The 19370-nt window shown below is 35.6% G+C and overlaps 2 protein-coding genes across 2 annotated transcripts; one reads left to right on the top strand and one right to left on the bottom strand.

Moving 5' to 3' along the window:
* The first annotated feature begins 3544 nt into the window (after positions 1 to 3544).
* Positions 3545 to 8790, top strand: LOC115968397 (LRR receptor-like serine/threonine-protein kinase GSO1). Its single transcript, XM_031087783.1, has 2 exons — positions 3545 to 7618; positions 7708 to 8790. The coding sequence occupies exons 1-2, from the start codon at positions 4210 to 4212 to the stop codon at positions 8076 to 8078; spliced, it is 3780 nt and encodes a 1259-aa protein (XP_030943643.1). The 5' UTR covers positions 3545 to 4209; the 3' UTR covers positions 8079 to 8790.
* Positions 8564 to 14755, bottom strand: LOC115968398. The gene is made up of 3 exons (XM_031087784.1): positions 14533 to 14755; positions 14300 to 14437; positions 8564 to 8829 (listed from the first exon to the last, which is right to left on the bottom strand). Exons 1-3 carry the CDS (start codon positions 14621 to 14623, stop codon positions 8813 to 8815), a joined length of 246 nt encoding a protein of 81 aa, XP_030943644.1. The 5' UTR covers positions 14624 to 14755; the 3' UTR covers positions 8564 to 8812.
* Positions 14756 to 19370: the final 4615 nt, after the last annotated feature.

Genomic DNA, 19370 nt, shown 5'->3' with positions numbered 1-19370 from the left:
AATTTGGTGTAATTGAGAAGGAATTTTTGAATTGGGTGCTGGTCCAAGTCTTTTAAGTATCATCATCTTTGTCACATTCTCTTGGACAAAGCATCCACAGTTTTAGTTCACCATATTATAAAAGTCTAACCAATAATTCCTTCTTTTGCCACGTCTCGTATGATTATTACATGCATATTCATATTATGTTAAAGTAATTCTTCATATGAATCTTGGTTGTTAGGTTGGTATTATTGATCACTAATAATTTATTGAACAGATAATATTCTCTGGATAATTATATGAGAAATCTATGATTTCATGCAAGAATTTTGTTGTGATATTATCATATGGTGTCACGGGCAAAACCTTTAACCTATAATTGACAGGCTTGTAAATAGCTTTGCTATGTACATGTAACATGCTTGTCATTTTCCTGGTACACTGAAACCAAGCACAATGTGAAACTATAATCATAGACTTCGACTATGGAATCTAGATTCTAGACCCATCTTCAAGGGGACCATAATCAGGGGAAAAAAAGTATTATAATGGAAATTTATTGATTATTTTAAAAGGTATTATATGATTTCAAAAGAAAATTTTGTTAATTACATATCAAAATCAAATGATTGTGCAGTGAAAAATAAGCTTTACTTTTTTCCCTCTTCTATTCAATGGTGGTGTGAGAATTTAATCCCCTATTCAAGCCATACAAATGGAAACAACATGGTCAATGACAATAACATTTACACTAATTGACTTTTGACGTAGGAGGAGTTCAAATTCTAAATTTCTTATTTGATATCAATTGAGTTAACTAAAACCTATAACAATGTTGATTTTTAAGAGATCAAAAAAATAAATAAATAAACTACGAATGGAGGCTTGGTTTCACATGCATTATAGGTAATATTGGAAACTGATATGTGTGATATAGTAATATCAAATAAAAGACATCAATACCTGTCCATAGCTATAAATGAGGCTTAGTCGTCAGATCAATTATGGATGGGAGTATTTTTGGTGTGGAAACAAATGATATAGAAAAGAGAAACATACTCCCATAATAATTAATTAATTAATAAAATAATAAATAATAAAAAGAAGAAGAAGAAGAAGAAGAATAGAGAAACATACTATGAGTGAGACAAATCATGGTTGGCAAATCTGTCGCTCGGCATCTAATAAACTAAATTCATTTACTTTAAATTAAGTCATGTTCAGAAGAAAGCATAATGTAAAACGGATTTGAGGACCTTTTTAGCGTTGGAAAAAGAGCAAAGAGTTGTTTAACAAGTAAATCCAAAAATAATAATAGTGATAATTAAGTTTATGACCCAACATCCTCAATTTCTAAATTGTAAACCTATCCAGATCAAGAACAGCAAATATAGACAAATTGGTGTAAAGTCACCTTCAAATATCAATGAGAATGTTGATGCCAAAGTAGAATGTCAAATTATTAAATCTAAAAAAATGACAAATTCCCTCTATAGTCTCTATATACATTAAGAATTAATGTTGTTGTCCTTAGTCCTTACAAGTTGTAATCAATTACATTAGCACTAGGAATTTTCCAATCTATGGTTGTTTTCCACCTTCAGAAATTATTGCTGGAAGTCAATTATGAATCTTTCATCAATGATTCAACATTTATCCCTGGGTGGGATCTTGTTTGTTTCGCAAAATCAATTCGTGTCCCCTCCATTTTTACAAGAATGTCTTAATTTCCAGGGAAATGAAGTCAATGTGTTTTTTTTTATTTTTTATTTTTATTTTTTAATTTTTATTTATTTATTATATATATATATATATATATATAAGAGTCATGTTAACGGATACTCTTAGAGCAAGTGTTAATAAATTATTATATTTCGAGAATTTTAACATTATTTTTAAGGAAAATATAAAAAGCTATCAGTAAAATTATTAGTTTTATCATTTTCTTATAAAATATTTCTACAAATAATTCATAAACTAATACTTTTAGAACACTCTTTAACATTTTGCAATTTTTATTTTTTTCATTTTCAACAAGGTAGAAAAAGTCAAAATATGACAGTAGAGAATAGAGAGGGCCAACCAGCAGAGAAGAATATAGATGACACCAACCTATTTCACTTTACAACACAACCGTGCTAATTTCACAAGTTTCTGGAGAAAGTACTTTATCATTATTATCCTTGTGAAACTATATGGCATGTGACCACAAATTTCGGGTATAATGTCAAAAGACTTTCCCAATTTCCAAACTTCCAAAGATTTTTCATGATTGAGTGCTAGAAATAATTATTCATATTTCTAACAATCAAGTCAAAAAATAATAATTACAATGAATTAGATTTTCATTTAAAAAAAAATGTATAATGAAGTAGAGGCTTCATGGACAGAACAAATTAAGTACATACATGAGGCCAATGTACCTTTATTTAAGTTTGTTATATATAGTAAGATTATATTGGGAAATTCAATGTACCATATTAGGGTTTCTTGGGGGCAATATTATAAATTCGGTGTAAACCCTCATTTTTTCTTACTTCTATGGATGTAACCATATTGACAAATAACATAAATCTTTGTGCTAATCTCTCTTTTTTACTAACACTACTCAAATATGAAATATTCAACATAGCAGATCCAACAGGTACGATCTATTTCATGGCAAATACAACGAAATGGATTGATGTTACACACATAAAGCCTGCCCAATAAAAGGCCACATAATTAAGGACACTAATGGATTGAGATTACACAAACAATAAAAGAAATGCTCGATGACTTTTCCACATAATCTGTTGAAGTAGGTTGGATTTGTTTGCACTTGACAAAACAAAGAGCATAAGAAACATTATAAGTTGATTAATAGCACAAAATTCACAATTGAGTGGGCAAAGCAGAAAGCAAAAAATAGTATTTGGAGTAGGCAATAGGGTTACATGCAACCAATCAAACAATGCAAAGGGCACATAAGGACACTAATGTTTGGTAGCTTAACCCAATACTACTCCCAAAAACTACAATAATGTTTGAATTCTTTTCTTTACAAAGATGGTATATATGTATATAGTATTAATTAGACTTAAACAGAGATTATTTAAAAGAGTAAGTTGGAGTTTGGGAAGTTATTATGTATACGTGGGAAATGACAAGGGTTTGTGGGGGACTGCATTGACTTTGTAAAGCTTCAAAGTACAATATTTCTAAACAAAAAGTTCAAGGATCAGATGGAAATTCAACTGCTCACTTTCCTATGAGGGTCAGTCATTTTTAGCTAACACATTAAAACAAGCAACCCACGAGTGTTATACCCTTGTCGGTCACCCAACCACTGTATCTCCCACCCTGTAAGCCCATATCTGCATTACTTCATATTTAATGAGCAAAAAATTAAAATTATATATACAAAAAATTCACAATTTTTTTCATAATTACTGGTTTTAATTAGTGTAAAATAAACATCTATAATAATTTCATGTATAAATAATGCTACACTAATAACAATATATAGTCTTAAATATTATGAAATAATATTGTGTATAACATTGTAATTTACCTAAGTCTCTCTCTTAGTCCTCTCTAGTCTCTTTAAATTTAATGTTTTCTATACCTTTCTCAATATTTCTTATGCACTCTGACCTCTGTTGTATCTATTCTTATCTCGTTTGTTGAGTATTCTTCTTCATATATTATCATGATTTCCTCTGACCCATTTTGACCTTCACAATCTTTAATTCTCTCTCTCTAAATAGCACACAGTTGAAGTTGGGCGCTCATTAATGTCAATTGCTGCATGGACTTGACTGAGACAGCCCTTGTGTTCTCATTTACAGCTAGTCTCTCTTATCTCTTAATTTGTCACCCATATTAAGGCCGCTCTGCAATTCTGCAAATACCATCTTTCCAACGCATGCAACCATCAATTTTCGTACACAGTTCAAGAAACTTTGACATTAAACAGCCATGCACTCCTTCACATGCCCTTGCTCTTCTTTGCTCAAGCCAATCCTGTCACCACCGCCATCTTCACCATTCACACTTACCACAAACATTGACTTGTCTTTAATGCCTCAAACACCAAACTAAAACTCTCCCATTTATTGCATATTATAGCCCAAACCATACTACTATTTGATTGTTTTCCCTCTTACACATACATACGAAGCTCTCTTCTCTCTTCTGAACTTTTTTGCATGTATAGAAGGTTAAAGATTTGAGCTTTACAAAGAAATGGCAAAGTTAGTGGAATATTTGTCAGTTCTATTTGTTCTTTGCATGTGTTTTTCAACTGGGTTTGTCTTGTGCAACGACAACCTTGATAGTAACTCAACTTTAGCAGTACTTTTGGAGGTAAAGACATCATTTGTGGAAGACCCAGAAAGTGTTTTGCAAGATTGGTCTGAAAGCAACCCAAATTTCTGTACGTGGAGAGGTATTACTTGTGGGTTGGACTCGGTGAATGGCTCGGTACAAGTGGTGAGTCTAAACCTATCTGACTCGTCACTCACTGGGTCTATATCACCTTCACTTGGTCGTTTGCAAAACCTGCTCCACCTTGATCTCTCTTCCAACAGCCTCACGGGTCCCATTCCACCTAACCTCTCTAACCTTTCGTACTTGGAATCTTTGTTTCTTTATTCCAACCAACTCACTGGTTCAATCCCAACTCAGCTCGGCTCACTCACGAGTCTCCAAGTCATTCGAATCGGTGACAATGGACTCACTGGCCCAATCCCCTCCTCATTTGGAAATCTTGTCAATTTAGTCACTCTTGGCTTGGCCTCATGCAGTCTCAGCGGTCCAATACCTCCAGAACTCGGTCAACTCGGCCGAGTTGAGAATTTGGTACTCCAACAAAACCAACTCGTTGGTCCGATTCCATCCGAGTTGGGAAACTGTTCCAGCCTCACAGTATTCACCATTGCTCTCAACACTCTCAATGGATCGATCCCAAAGGAATTGGGTCGCCTCCAGAATCTCCAAACTCTTAACTTGGCCAACAATTCTCTCTCGGGTGAGATACCGAGTGAACTCGGTGAACTGAGTCAACTCACTTACCTCAATTTCATGGGGAACCAACTTGAGGGTCCAATCCCAAAGTCAATATCTCAACTGGGTAATCTTCAAACTCTTGATTTATCAATGAACAAACTCAGTGGAGGCATTCCAGAAGAACTGGGCAACATGGGTCAGCTTGCGTACTTGGTTTTGTCAAATAACAACCTTTCTAGTGTCATACCAAGTAACATATGTTCCAACACAACAAGTTTGGAGCTTTTAATGTTATCTGAGACTCAAATTTTTGGTGAAATCCCTGTAGAGCTGAGCCAGTGTCATTCACTAAAACAGCTTGACTTGTCCAACAATTCTCTCAATGGGTCAATACCTATTGAACTATATGGGCTTCTTGAGCTGACAGATCTCTTGCTCAACAACAATAGCTTGGTGGGTTCAATTTCTCCTTTCATTGGAAACCTCAGTAATTTGCAGACACTTGCACTTTATCATAACAACTTGCAGGGAAGTCTTCCTAAGGAGATTGGTATGCTTGGGCAGCTTGAAATTCTGTACCTTTATGATAATCAGTTATCTGGGGAGATACCTTGGGAGATTGGCAATTGTTCAAGCTTGCAGATGATTGATTTTTTTGGAAACCATTTCAGTGGGGAAATTCCAATCACTATTGGAAGGCTAAAGCAGCTGAATTTTCTTCATATAAGGCAGAATGAACTTGTGGGTGAAATTCCCGCCACATTGGGCAACTGTCACCAACTAACTATTTTGGACTTGGCAGACAACAATCTCTCTGGTGGCATTCCTGTCACTTTTGGATTCTTGCAAGCTCTGGAGCAGCTCATGCTTTACAACAATTCTCTTGAAGGTAATCTTCCTGATACATTGATTCATGTAGCAAACCTGACCAGAATAAATCTGTCCAAAAACAGATTGAATGGTAGCATTGCAGCATTGTGTAGCTCAAGTTCTTTTCTTTCTTTTGATGTCACAAATAATGCATTTGACAATGAGATTCCTCCCCAGCTGGGGAATTCACCTTTTCTTGTGAGGCTACGATTAGGGAGCAACCAATTTACTGGAAAAATTCCTTGGACTTTGGGTAGAATCCATGAACTTTCATTATTAGACCTTTCTGGCAATTCACTCACTGGAACTATGCCAGCTGAGCTTTCGTTGTGTAAAAAATTGACCCATATTGATCTGAACAATAACCTTCTTTCTGGACCAATACCTTCATGGCTGGGAAGTTTGCCACAGTTGGGAGAGCTTAAGCTTTATTCCAATTTATTTGTTGGGCCTCTTCCACCTGAACTATTCAATTGTTCCAAACTTCTAGTGCTTTCTCTGAATGACAATTTACTCAATGGAACTCTCCCTTCTGAAATTGGCAACTTGTCATCTCTTAATGTCCTCAACCTCAACAAAAACCAGTTTTCTGGTCCAATCCCTTCCACAATTGGTGAGCTAGGCAACCTGTATGAGCTTCGGCTCTCACAGAACAGCTTTGATGGTGAAATTCCTATTGAGCTTGCTCAGCTCCAAAATCTTCAAATCATTCTTGACCTCAGTTACAACAATCTCACTGGTGAAATCCCACCTTCAATTGCAACACTGACCAAACTCGAAGCACTTGATCTTTCTCACAATCAACTTGTTGGAGAAGTCCCTCCCAGAGTTGGGGAGATGATCAGCTTGGGAAAGCTCAATCTCTCTTATAACAATCTTCAAGGCAAATTGGACAAGCAATTCTCACACTGGCCAGCCGAGGTATTTGAAGGAAATCTACGTCTTTGTGGCAGCCCTCTTGGTCACTGCAATGCTCTATCCAACAAACACCAGACAGGCTTGAGTGAAGTAGCAGTAGTGCTCATTTCTGGAATATCTACTCTAATAGCAATTGGTTTACTGCTACTTGGGGTAAAACTCTTTTTGAAACACAGAAGAGAATTCAAAAAAGCCAGTGAGGTGAACTGTGCATACTCATCCAGCTCTTCCCAAGCACAGAGAAGACTTATCTTCCAAAATGGTGCTATAAAGAGAGATTTTAAATGGGAAGACATTATGGAAGCCACAAACCATCTCAGTGAAGAGTTCATGATTGGCTCAGGAGGTTCTGGAAAGATTTACAAAGCTATTTTTCCCTCAGGAGAAATAGTGGCAGTCAAGAAGATATTGTGGAAAGATGATCTTCTACTAAATAAAAGCTTCACAAGAGAGGTTAAAACGCTTGGGAGGATAAGGCACAGGCATCTAGTGAAATTGATGGGTTATTGTAGCAACAAAGGAGCAGGTTTGAATCTGTTGATATATGACTACATGGAAAACGGAAGTGTATGGGATTGGCTGCATGGACAACCTGTTAGTAGCAAGAAGAAAAAGAGCCTTGATTGGGAGGCAAGGTTAAGGATTGCAGTAGGATTAGCCCAAGGAGTGGAGTACCTCCACCATGACTGTGTACCAACGATTGTCCACAGGGACATTAAGTCGAGCAATCTGTTGCTAGATTCCAATATGGAAGCTCATTTGGGAGATTTTGGCCTAGCCAAAGCACTTGTGGAGGATTATGATTCCAACACAGAATCAAACACATGGTTCGCGGGGTCTTATGGTTACATAGCACCAGGTATATATAAGAAATCTCATGCTATAAAATTTTCTTTTTTAACATTATTACTTGTAATGATCCTAACAAACATTTGCCTTTGATTTCAGAGTATGCATATACATTGAAGGCAACGGAAAAGAGTGACGTATACAGCATGGGTATTGTGCTAATGGAGCTTGTTACTGGAAAAATGCCAACTGATGCACCTTTTGGTGTGGATTTGGACATGGTGAGATGGGTTGAGACACACATTGAGATGCAAGATTCTGCCCGGGAGGAGTTGATCGACTCAGCATTGCAACCAATCTTACCGGGTGAAGAATGTGCAGCCTTCCAAGTGCTGGAAATAGCACTTCAGTGCACAAAAACCACCCCACAAGAAAGGCCATCTTCCCGGCAAGCATGCGATCAACTTATACATGTATTTAACAATAGGATGGTGGATTTTGGGAAGACGAATATAGATCCATATGCATAAGTAACGTAATCTTGTTTAAGAGATTGAAGTCCAGCGACAGTATAAAAACGCAGCCTATTGGAACAACTTTTCATTATGTAGATTTTGAGGCAACTACTTTGTCCCAGTGCAGTCCTTTATGAAAAAAAGATTGACTACTAGGCACTAGCATTAGTTGAACATGCAGAGAAATGTAAGTTCTTTCCTTGTGAGCAGTTTTTAGTTTTTACAAGTACATTTCTTCCGTTAAGTATCAATATATCACTCCAAGGTTCAAACATAAATGCATCAGTTATCTCTTTCAGAAGTACATTGCACGAATTGATTTTTTATTTGAACATAATTTTGTAATTCCATAAAACGTAATTTACTCACAACTTGGCCCATCTTTGTCCTATGCCTGCTGTGCCTTAAAATCAAAATTTGCTGATTAGTTCTAAACTAAAATTCAAGAATTATCCAAAGCATGACCTCCCTCAAGTCATAAGACTTGATTTTCAAAATAGTCACGCTTGAAAGAGCACAGCTCAATTAATGCCATTTATTGATGGAGACATTGCATTAGCCTGTTTGCATTATAAAAGCAGCCCAAATATTTTGTGTAGCAAAAAGTAAATTGAGTTGGAAAACACCCAACAGCCTTACAAACATTGAAACGTAACTGAAAATCAAACATTAATCTACAACTCGAAGACCAAATTTTCTGAGAACATGAAAGTATTGTCTGAAGATGTCACAAAACATGGAGTGGAAAGCTACTCATCATCTTCATCTGCAATTAATGTTAAAAAAAAAAAGTACAGGATAAATAAATGTAGGAGTTTAAAGGGAATAGGAAAAAGGGGAAAGAGGGGGGGGGGGGGGTACTACAGACACTTACAAAATACAAACAAATAAATAAAAATATTTTATGGTAAAGGAAGAGTGCAGAGGTAAAACCAATAGCATTTTAAGGGTATAGCATTTATAATGGTGCTCCCAAGGATGGTATCCATTACAGGGGCAGCCAAAGCCATTTGTTGCACAGAACTAAAACAAGGAATAAACAGTAATCTCTCATTCCCAAAATAATTCGCAGCACATACTTTATAGCGATCACCAGCAATATAAGTAGAGTTTTCAACAAATGCCAGACTCCAGAGCACCACCAAAATTAACACAAAATAAGAGATTTTCAAGTTGTACCTAAAGGAGATGGCTTTCAAGATAACTTTAAAACACTAAGAACAAAAGTGAATTATAACTTGCAAACACAGGTCTGCAGTAACCTTATTAGACTGTAGATCAAACACCAGCTGACGCTAGTCTAGAAGGCATAAATTTGAAACATAACCACATTATCATTTAGCAAAAACTGTAGCAGCCAAAAAATTTAAACAAAATTTTTCAAATTTCTAATAAAATTTTTCATTACTTATCAAAATAAAAATAAAAATCCTGATATGACAAAAAACATTAACTGAAAAGAGGAACCTTCATAAATAAAAATCATTATCTAATAGCAGTTGTGAAGCAAACAGCATTTATAATTGCTGAAACAAAACCATCTATTTGCAACCAGAAATACACTAAATCAACATTCCAATATTCCTCATGGTATGCTTGACAGTTAGTTTACAAAAATGCTCTCAATACAGATTAGTCATGCTAACATGCACCATCACTCTTGCATTTTCAAGGTAATCATGGCAAAGTTTTTACTTCATTCATTGTCAAGAGGTGGTGGTAGGGGTAAGGGGACTCAATCTAATAAAGGAATTAACTATTAAGAGTCCTGATCAAGGTTCTCACACCATGCATTTGAATTAGGCTGAGGAAGTGGATGCTTTTGAGTGTGGACATGGAAAACCTAATGATAGTATTGCAGATCTAGATCAAGATCATTCACTGATACAGATAACTCCAAATCACACAGCATTTCTTAGAAGGTGTAGGATTCTCAGAATTCTCAAAAAGTGCATTATTCCCAAAGTATCCTAATTCTTAGACACAACAGAATTCGTGGAAGTTTCAGAATTGCTTTGCAGGGATGTGAGCCAATGAGATTCAAAACTCAAAGGGGTGTGTGAATTTTGAGATTGGGGAATCTTATACTAGATTATTTATGCATGAGGTGACAAACTCCGCTAGTGTTAGGCCCTTAATCCTCGAGATAGGTGGCTGCATATGGTGGCAAATTGCACCCATGCCAGGCACACAAACCCATGGACATGAGGAAGGCATGCCATGGGCTGAAAAGGTGTTTTTGAGTAACAATAGGTTGTGCTGCCCCTCTTTGTAGGGAAAGTCCACACAATTTGGCTAAGTTGACAGTATGATGATGGCCTTGTGATTGTGTTGGAACTGTGGTCATGGCCTGGCAAGTTGTAGGCCATTGTTTGTTGTGGGCTGCACGTGTAGTAGTGTGCTGTGGCAGCCTTGCATGGTCTTGTTCATGGGCAAGTTGATGAGCAATGGGTGGGTTACTTATGTACAAGGTAGGGCTGGACTGTTTAAATGTGTGTCATGCAAGGTTTATGTGGGAAAAACATGGCTCGGCTGTGGTATGCACAAACCAAGGCTGTTGGGCAATTTACTTGGGCTAACAGGTTGGTTTGCATGGCCTATGATGGGTTGTAACATGTGCATAGGCAGTGCACGTGTTGAACAGGTGGCAGCAACATGATATAGTAGTTACCAAGCAGTTACCAAGTAAAGGTGCTGGCAGTGCAACCATGCTCTAGGACAGCCAGTAGCTGTGTCCTAAAGGCAATTCCCAGATTTGTGTAGCAAGTCCAGGGGTAATTACTTGGTAACTGCTATTGATAATTATTTCCTACTTGATCCTTAAAGTTGTGCATGCTTTGTAAGACTTGATGGGTGTTTTTGTGTAAGGAAACCTTAGTATCCTTTGTACTTTGTGAGAGGTTTCAAGAGCATGTGCATGTGTGAGAGAAACCATGGTGTACTGTGAGAAAACTGTGTATTTAGTGTATTTTTGTGTGCTTTGTAAGCCTAGATGGCAGAATTTGACTAAGGCATATCCAAGTAGGGAGCCTTAGTGTCCTTTGTACTTTAGTGGTAAAGTGTTCCCCTATAAATTCTGTGTGTTTTGTGCATGCTGTGAATCACACAAACTGATTCTAAGTTTCCTTATGTGAGAATTGGTTTGTTGGCAGAGACTAAGCAAGGCATGCTTAGTGTCATCTTCACAAGACAGAAAATTTGGGGTGAAAATATGCCCTGTGACAATTGGTGAGGTGGACAAGTGTACTCCTAGAGAGCATGTTGAGGTGGCTCATGGTATGGTTAATCATGATGGTGAGATTATTAGCCGACCCCAAAAATTTGGGACTAATTCTTAGTTGACATTGTATGGTGAGATTATTATAAAGCCATCAAAAGAGGCTAGAGATGAGTGTCAAATCATGGAATAAAGGTTTGTTTGGTGAAATCCTTAAACCCCTTCTTTTTATCTTGGTTTAGAATACAGTAAAGAAGATTAGGGGAAAATGTGGAGTGTTTGTACAATAGAGTCTCATGATGTACTGAAGTCCAGAATGTGGCACACTGCTAACAGACCTCTAATATCAAGGAAGTGGAACCCTAGCATGCAGCTCTTAAAGTTCCAATTAACAAAAATTTCTATTTGGATTAAGCATTTCACCTATTTTAATACATATTTGACACCTAGTAGACTTAGTTAAATAGCTAGTGGTGCAGGGATTTCCCTTTATTTATACACTATAGCTCAACAGGGAACTAGAATGAATTTTGCTCAAAGTTGTGTGGAGGTAGATATAAATGATGAGTGCTGATGGGAATTAAGCAGAAGTTATTGTTGAATATAATTGGAAACCACAATGATGTCACTTATGTAAGTTGATACCCAAAACAGAGTTCTAAAAGTAATGGAGAGCAAGGAAAAAGAAGAGAACAGTAATGACGTTAAAGTTGTGTCTATTAGCAAGAAAAAGGGAATGAATATAAGCATGCTTCTATTTTCCCAGTGGAACAGCAGTCATTTTGCTTTGCCAGCTGATCATGAAGGGAAAAAAACCAACAGAAAACTTCAAGCACTGAAAAATTTAATACTCTGGCTGATATGACAGAAAGAGAAGGTGAAATTCACCATGATGATACTGCTGAATCTGGAAAGAGTGATTTTGAGGATGATAAGATATGAATCTGGAGAGAGATTCTTAACCACTCTCTAATACAATTAAAGCAATAGGAGTTTGTGGTGAGGTGATGAAGAGCACTTAGAAATTTGCTCAAAACTTTAAAAGGACGAACAAGATGGTAAAGGTAAAGCATTCTAGATTTCTAACATTGACGTTTTTTTGGCTCATACAAAGAACGGAACTACCCCAATCTTTATTCATGTATGATATATTTAAAATGCAACATAAGGTGGCTAAATAAAAACAGAAGGAAGCTAGAGCCTTGTTTATGAAAATAAAGTTTGCACTTGGTGTGGTGTGGTGTTAAAACTAGATTGAACATCTTATCAAAAAAAAAAAAGCACTAGATTGAACACTGTAACACTATGAAAGTTTCTTCTGCCATTATGCCCAGTTGGAGCATCATTCACAATTACACTCTTGTGTTCTTTTTTTCTCTACATTTCTATATGGATCTAACATCAGTAATGATAGAAGGACCCTCTTAAATAGGATAAGATGGTATATTACAAAGGTCAGGGATAAGGCAATAAGCCTTGGATTCTAGCTGGGGATTAAAGATGCCAGTGAAGAGTATGGAGGTTACGGCTTAACAAGTTTCGACAAAAAGTTCAGGGAATATCCAATGACAGAAGAATTGATAACGGGGATTAAGCAGGGTCTATTGCCAAAAATTTAAACAGAGTCCCAAATAATTATCAACAGTTTTCTTCTTTTCTTCATAGCTCTATAGAATTCTTGAATCTTGGACCAAAGACCATTGTCCTAGTATTATCTCTCTTATGCCTAAATCTCTTTCATGACCTAAGCCATTCAAGTTCTTCAACCATTAGGGAGATAAAGATGCTTTTCACCCTCTGGTTCAGTGTATTCCAGCAGCATATTAAGGACATCACTGTGTACATTATTTATAAATAGCTTATACTTTTGACAGTTGAGCTTCGGAAGTTTAATAAGAATCGTTATAAAAATATTTTTAACAAAGTTCAAGTAGCAAAGAATAATCTGTATCAAGCTTAAAGATTATTTTAAGGAACCCAAGTGTTTCAGGATGTGTTCAAACTAAAAAGGCAGTGCCTTACTGCTGAGTATACAACCATTAGAAATTTAGATGGAGCTTTCATTTAGCAAAAATCAATAATTCAAAGGCCTAGGAAAGGTGTATGAATTCAAATTATTTTAATAGATATGATGGCATTTGAACCCATGGCGTCTACTCCATGATGATTATTCTTTATCATCCGGCCAAGACACCAATTGGTTTTTTGGTGTTAAGTTGTTAACAGGATTCAAACCCCAGTCCCTTATTTGATAACAAGAGACTCTACCAATTAAGCTATAACTGGAACACACATGAATTCAACTTTTTTTTTATGATGATCAACCTCTTCAAGACAGGGCCGCTTCACGTACCCACCCTTGTCAAGTAAACCCTGGATACACGAACCCATCCCAAACAACAGTGTACTGGGTAATCCCAGTACTGGAGTCCTCAACCCATGAGGCTAACCAAGTTCCAACTGAGCTACCCTGTGTGGGAAACTTATTTTCATAATAAGAATGAAAAAACAAAAACAAAACTACAATCAAATGCCCTTATTCTAAGTCTGGTAAAAAGATTGAGGATTTTAATTCAACCATACATGAGTCTATTCATTTCTATCAAGCCTTATTGGGGACTAATGCAGCTCTTCAACATTAAATTTCTATCAAGTCTAATTAGATTAAGGCTAGTCCCTCCTAGGACTACATGGATACACCTATAATTGAAGGTAAAAACCAAAAGGGAATAGAATTCTAGGAAATAAAAAAGTACCCATTTGCAAAGAGCAAAGCAAAATCATAAAAGTGAAATATTTGCAAAAAGAAAAACAAGGGTACACCTCTAATTGATGCTGCTTAACAAAAAGGGAATTGAATTGTGAGATATAAGAAAATACCCATTTGAAAATAGCTGAGAAAAAACATAAAAACCAAAAGGGATTTAAATTCTACGAAAACCAATATACCCATTTGCAAAGAGCTAAGCACAAACATGAAAGTGAATTCAGATTTGCCAAATGGAAAACATAGTAATACCGAAGTAACGGCGCTCGTTGGCGGCTTTAGCTTTTTCAAGCATCTTATCGAGGTCTTCTGCGAGCTGAGCGTCCCATTTCACGAGCTGATTCACGAACACAACTCCGAGACCCATGCCAACCACGTGCTCCCATGGATCTACAAGTAAAAACCATTTCCATCAAAATTGGTTTTTGTGGGTTTGTGTTTTTTTTGTATTGGAAATGAAAAGGAAAAGGAATGGAGAGACTTACGGCGCATGTAAGGGAGTTTTCGGAGAGCGTTGGAGTACATCTGGGTCCCCAGTCCCAATAGAGCTCCGATCATTGTTGCGCTCCAAGCCATTTCTCTCTCTCTCTCTCTCTCTCTCTGTGATTTTACTGTTTTTTTCTTTCTTCTTCAGGTGCTCTTTGTGTTTGGGTTTTACAATTTAGTGAGAACTGATGAGTTCACTGTTCACCACTCACACACCACTTGAGTACGAGCAATGCTAAAGCGTACACAAAAATTTCACTACAATTTTTTTTTTTTTTTTTACCTATCACTACAATCTGCCACATCAGCCATTATAAAAAATTTTGCCAAATTTTTTTTTAGACTTTTTTTATGAATTAATTTTATTTTAATCATTATTATTTAATTCAGTATTGCTTCGAAATTATTTGAAAATCTGACTTTTTTTTTTTTTTTTTTTGTTTTGAAATCATGTTTTTAAAACATAATTTTAAATGTTTAAATCATATATAACTAAGTCGAGTGAAAGTATATCTTGAACACTTAGTTCGATAAGTGTTATTCGCTAAATTTTCCGATTAAAATTCTTCTACGTCAATTTATCCATGTCGACGTAAATGATTTCAAACTCTTCTTTAAGGATGATGGTGGTCATGATAGAAAAAGTAAAATATAAAAAATCCAACTACCTCAATCAAGTAATTTGTAGCAGATGAGGCTGAGAAGCAAGGTCTTGGAGCAGGTGAGTAAAACGAGACATTACAATCAGAGAATTCCAAGGAGTACAAATCTTAATCGAGGAAATTTTTTTGGCAAAAGTACATCAACAGCAACAAAAAACCCTATAGTTTTATCATTGGAATACATTAAACCCAATCTTTTAAATGAGAGGTCTTACTCTTATATATGTACATTTCATATCTGAGTGTGGGATTTGTTTGAGGTTTTTTTGGGTATATTTATGAAAACCTAGGGTTTAGAGTGTCCCATTTAAAAAGTATACGATTTAATGTGTCCTAACTCCTAATGATAATACTATAGATTTTTTTTTTTTTTTTCTATTATACCTTCCCCAAAAGTTTTTTTACATTGTTGGCGCTAGAGTTGGAAAGGAGGTTTCCAACAAGTCTCCTCCCTCTCACTCTCGCAACCTTAGCTTTCATTCTTCAATAGTGTGGATGCATCATCGACCCCATCACCCCTTAGGTCCCATTTGGGTCCTAACACTAGCTCCATGGCATGGACCCCTCTCCTCCCTCCCACAACGTTCACCACTCCTCCTTTCACTATGTGAAATTCTTGGCTTTTGAGTTTTGAGATTGATGTGTTTTTGAGTTTTTTTTTTTTTTTAATTGTAAATTACACCCTGAAGTTTGTAGTTACTTGGATTTTATACCTAAAAATTTTAGAACTTGGATTTTATACCTTGAAGTTTGATTCCGTTAACAATTCACCCCCTACGATTAATTTCTGCTGTTAACCGACACATCACTGTGCTGACATATTTTATTTTTGCTAAATTAGCCTCAAAACTATGCAATTTTAATGAAAAATAAAAGCTGACCTAGCATACATAAAACTAAAAGCCTAAAACTACACCATTTAAGCCTAACTTCTAAAATCTCAAACCAAAACTCACAAAGGCAACTCCCTCCCACCTCGCACTGCAGAGACCCATCGTGAACAGCTCCAAAGCGGCAGCCACAGCGGTGGCCACAGCAACAGCCACAGCGCAGCCACACTGAGAACTCTTTCTCTTCTCTCCAACTCTATTTCTCTCCTTTTGGATTTCACTTTTTCTTGTCATTGTTGGATTTGGATTTGTTGGGGTATTCATAGCTGTGATTGGATTTGCTAAATCAATATTCGTACCTATCTTTTCTGATTCTGACTCATACTCTTACTACTGCAGGCCTAAGGTTCAAGTCCAAATACCAATCATCTATTCGAAGACATGTCCGTCTACAAATAGGAGCACCAGAAGTGAAAGACGTATGAACTTTACAGGAATTCCTTTTTCCTTCTCTAGGCTTAATAAATTTTTTTTTGTTGTTGGTTGCAACAACTTTGCAACAATGGCCGATATTGCTCCTACAGTATTTTGGTGCACATATGATTGCACTCCAAACATGAAGGTAGAGAGTCGTGGACTTCCATGCTCGGGTTTTAACTGTTGTGAGTCCGCGAATGTCCCTTCAAATCATCAAGTATTTGCTGTAGATTTCAGAAGTATAAATGAATCAAAAGATTATGGAGCAACCGAGCCTTGCAAATATGCCTTCCTAGTAATCACAGCCATGAATCCCCAACAAATCCAAATCCAACAATGACAAGAAAAAGTGAAATCCAAAAGAGAAAGAAATAGAGCTGGAGAGAAGAGAAAGAGTTCTCACTGTGGCTGCCGCTATGGAGCTATTTACGATGGGTCTCTGCCGTGCGAGGTGGGAGGGAGCTGCTGAGTTTTGGTTTGGGATTTTAGAAGTTAGGCTTAAACGGTTTATTTTTAGGCTTTTAGTTTTGTGTATGTCAGGTCAGCTTTTATTTTTCATTGAAACTGCGTAGTTTTAAGGCTGATTTGGTAAAAATAAAACATGTCAGTGTGTCAGTTAACAGTAGAAACTAACTGTGGGGATTAAATTGCTAACGAAACTAAACTTCAGGGTGTAAAATCTAAGTTTTGAAACTTTGAGATGTAAAATCCAAGCAACCTCAAATTTCAGAGATATAATTTGCAATTTACTTTTTTTTATTATTGTATTTTTAGTGGTGTTTTAGTATTGTGTTTGTGCTAGTGAGTGCTGCTCCAATCTAAGAACCAAAGTTACACTCTTAGTTATTTTTTGGTTGATATGCTTTTGGGTTTTGCCCCTTTCTTTATTTGTTGGATTTTGGTGATATTGGAAATTCTGGGTATTGTTACAATTTAAGACCAAAATTTTGGTATATTATTCTTTAAAGGGATGCTGGAGATGTTTATGGCAAGGGAGAGGATGTCAACAACAATGTGGCAGAGCTTGGAGAGGTCACGAGCAAAGAAGGAGCAAAGGATGTTGAGGTGTTTCTGACGACAATGGTTTTTTTTTTTTTTTTTTTTAATCAAACCAAAAAATTGATAGGGTTAAAGTAGAGTTTGACATTGCTTGTGTTGATGTGAATAAATTGACATGAAATAATTTATTTGGGAAACTTAAGGAACAACACCTAAGGTGTTGTACCTAAGTTTTGCTCATTACTTAAATCGGCATTGTTTTTACTAATTTAACTTTTTTTTTCTTGTTGAAATCGTATTTCCACTTAAAATTTATCCAAATCAATTAAAATTATGTCATGAAAACATTATTTAAAAAAAAAAAAAAGATAGATCCCACATAACTACAATACAATATCAATTTAAATAATTAATATTTTATTTAAAAAAAAAATTCCCTTGAACTTTTTTTTTTAATAATTTTAATGACTTCCTCTCAGATTCAAAATTTATTAGGTACGTCCAACAGTAAAACAACTGATATTTTATTATCTCATATGAATAGTAAATTTCATAATAAATTAAAAGGTAATTACACTCCCTTCCCTTAAGATTTAAAAGAAAATAATATTTTCCCCTTCCATTAATATTAGTAACAGAATATTCTAAATTAAAAAAAAAAAAACTTTTTTTCAAAGTTTAAGCATGATTAGTAAAAATAGCTTATTTATAAACTCAATTCGATTTGGTATGTAAACAAGTTGACTTTTTTTTTTTTTTTGAAAAACAACAACTTAAATCGAAAACTAAGCTACATAAGTATATATTCTAACATATATTATTCATGTTTGAATGTCAAACATAGGTGCTTATTATCTCATTATGCTAAGGTTTGATTAATTATTAACCTTAATTAGTAAAACGTTGTTCTTTTCACACACTTTCCTCAAAAAAAAAAAAAAAAAAATTGTTCACACGCATATATCTTAACAACCCCCTCCCACAAAATATACACGAATTACAATTAAAAAAAAAAAATCAACAAGGGATAAGTCTTGATTTTTTAGTCGCACCTCATCAATGGGTAGGTTAGTTAGCCATTTTACCTTTAAAAGGGAACAATTTTAATATCAAATTAATAGAGTTTGGTGAAATGGATGTGAAGAGAAAAAAATGTTTTTACCCTTCGGGTTTGGAGTGGAATGTTATTCCCTCAAACCTCAAGAAAGGGGAGTATAATTAGCTTTAAATTTAATTAGTTAAATTGTATGTCATGTGATGTGAGAGGAGAGAGTACCATCTCACTTTACTCGCGAAATATTTGACTTTGTGAGAGGAGAGAGTATCATCTCACTTTACTCGCGAAATATTTGACTTTAAGTAGAAACCTCGTAGTTTTTCTTTAAAATGAGAGAGAGAGAGAGAGAGAGAGAGAGAGAGAGAGAGAGAGAGAGAGAGAGAGAGAGAGAGAGAGAGAGAGAGAGAGAGAGAGAGAGAGAGAGAGAGAGAGAGAGAATAACCCTTTGAGTTTTAACATCATTTTCTTTATAAAAAAATAACAGAACATGAAAGAAAAGAGTCTATGGAAATATTACATATTCCAAATATTTATGTAGAAGCAAATATTTATGTAGAAGCAAAATTTGATTTGATAGCTAATTAATGGATTTTATTTGAGAAATTTTGCAACCAAAGTTAGTATTATTTTAAAAAACGCGAACAAATTTCGTTGGTTGAGGCTTAGTGGGGGTTCTTCAAGCCATACACACTATAACATCTTTATTTTTTGTGTATACGGGTTCGTTTGGATACAATTTATTTTTGCTGAAACTGAAAACTGAAAACTAAAAATACTATAGCAAAATAATTTTCAAACGTTTATTTTTAAAA

Source organism: Quercus lobata, chromosome 11 (assembly GCF_001633185.2).
Source record: "Quercus lobata isolate SW786 chromosome 11, ValleyOak3.0 Primary Assembly, whole genome shotgun sequence".
In the NCBI taxonomy this organism is placed as follows: Eukaryota; Viridiplantae; Streptophyta; class Magnoliopsida; order Fagales; family Fagaceae; genus Quercus; species Quercus lobata.
This window is presented reverse-complemented; position numbering and strand designations above follow the sequence as displayed.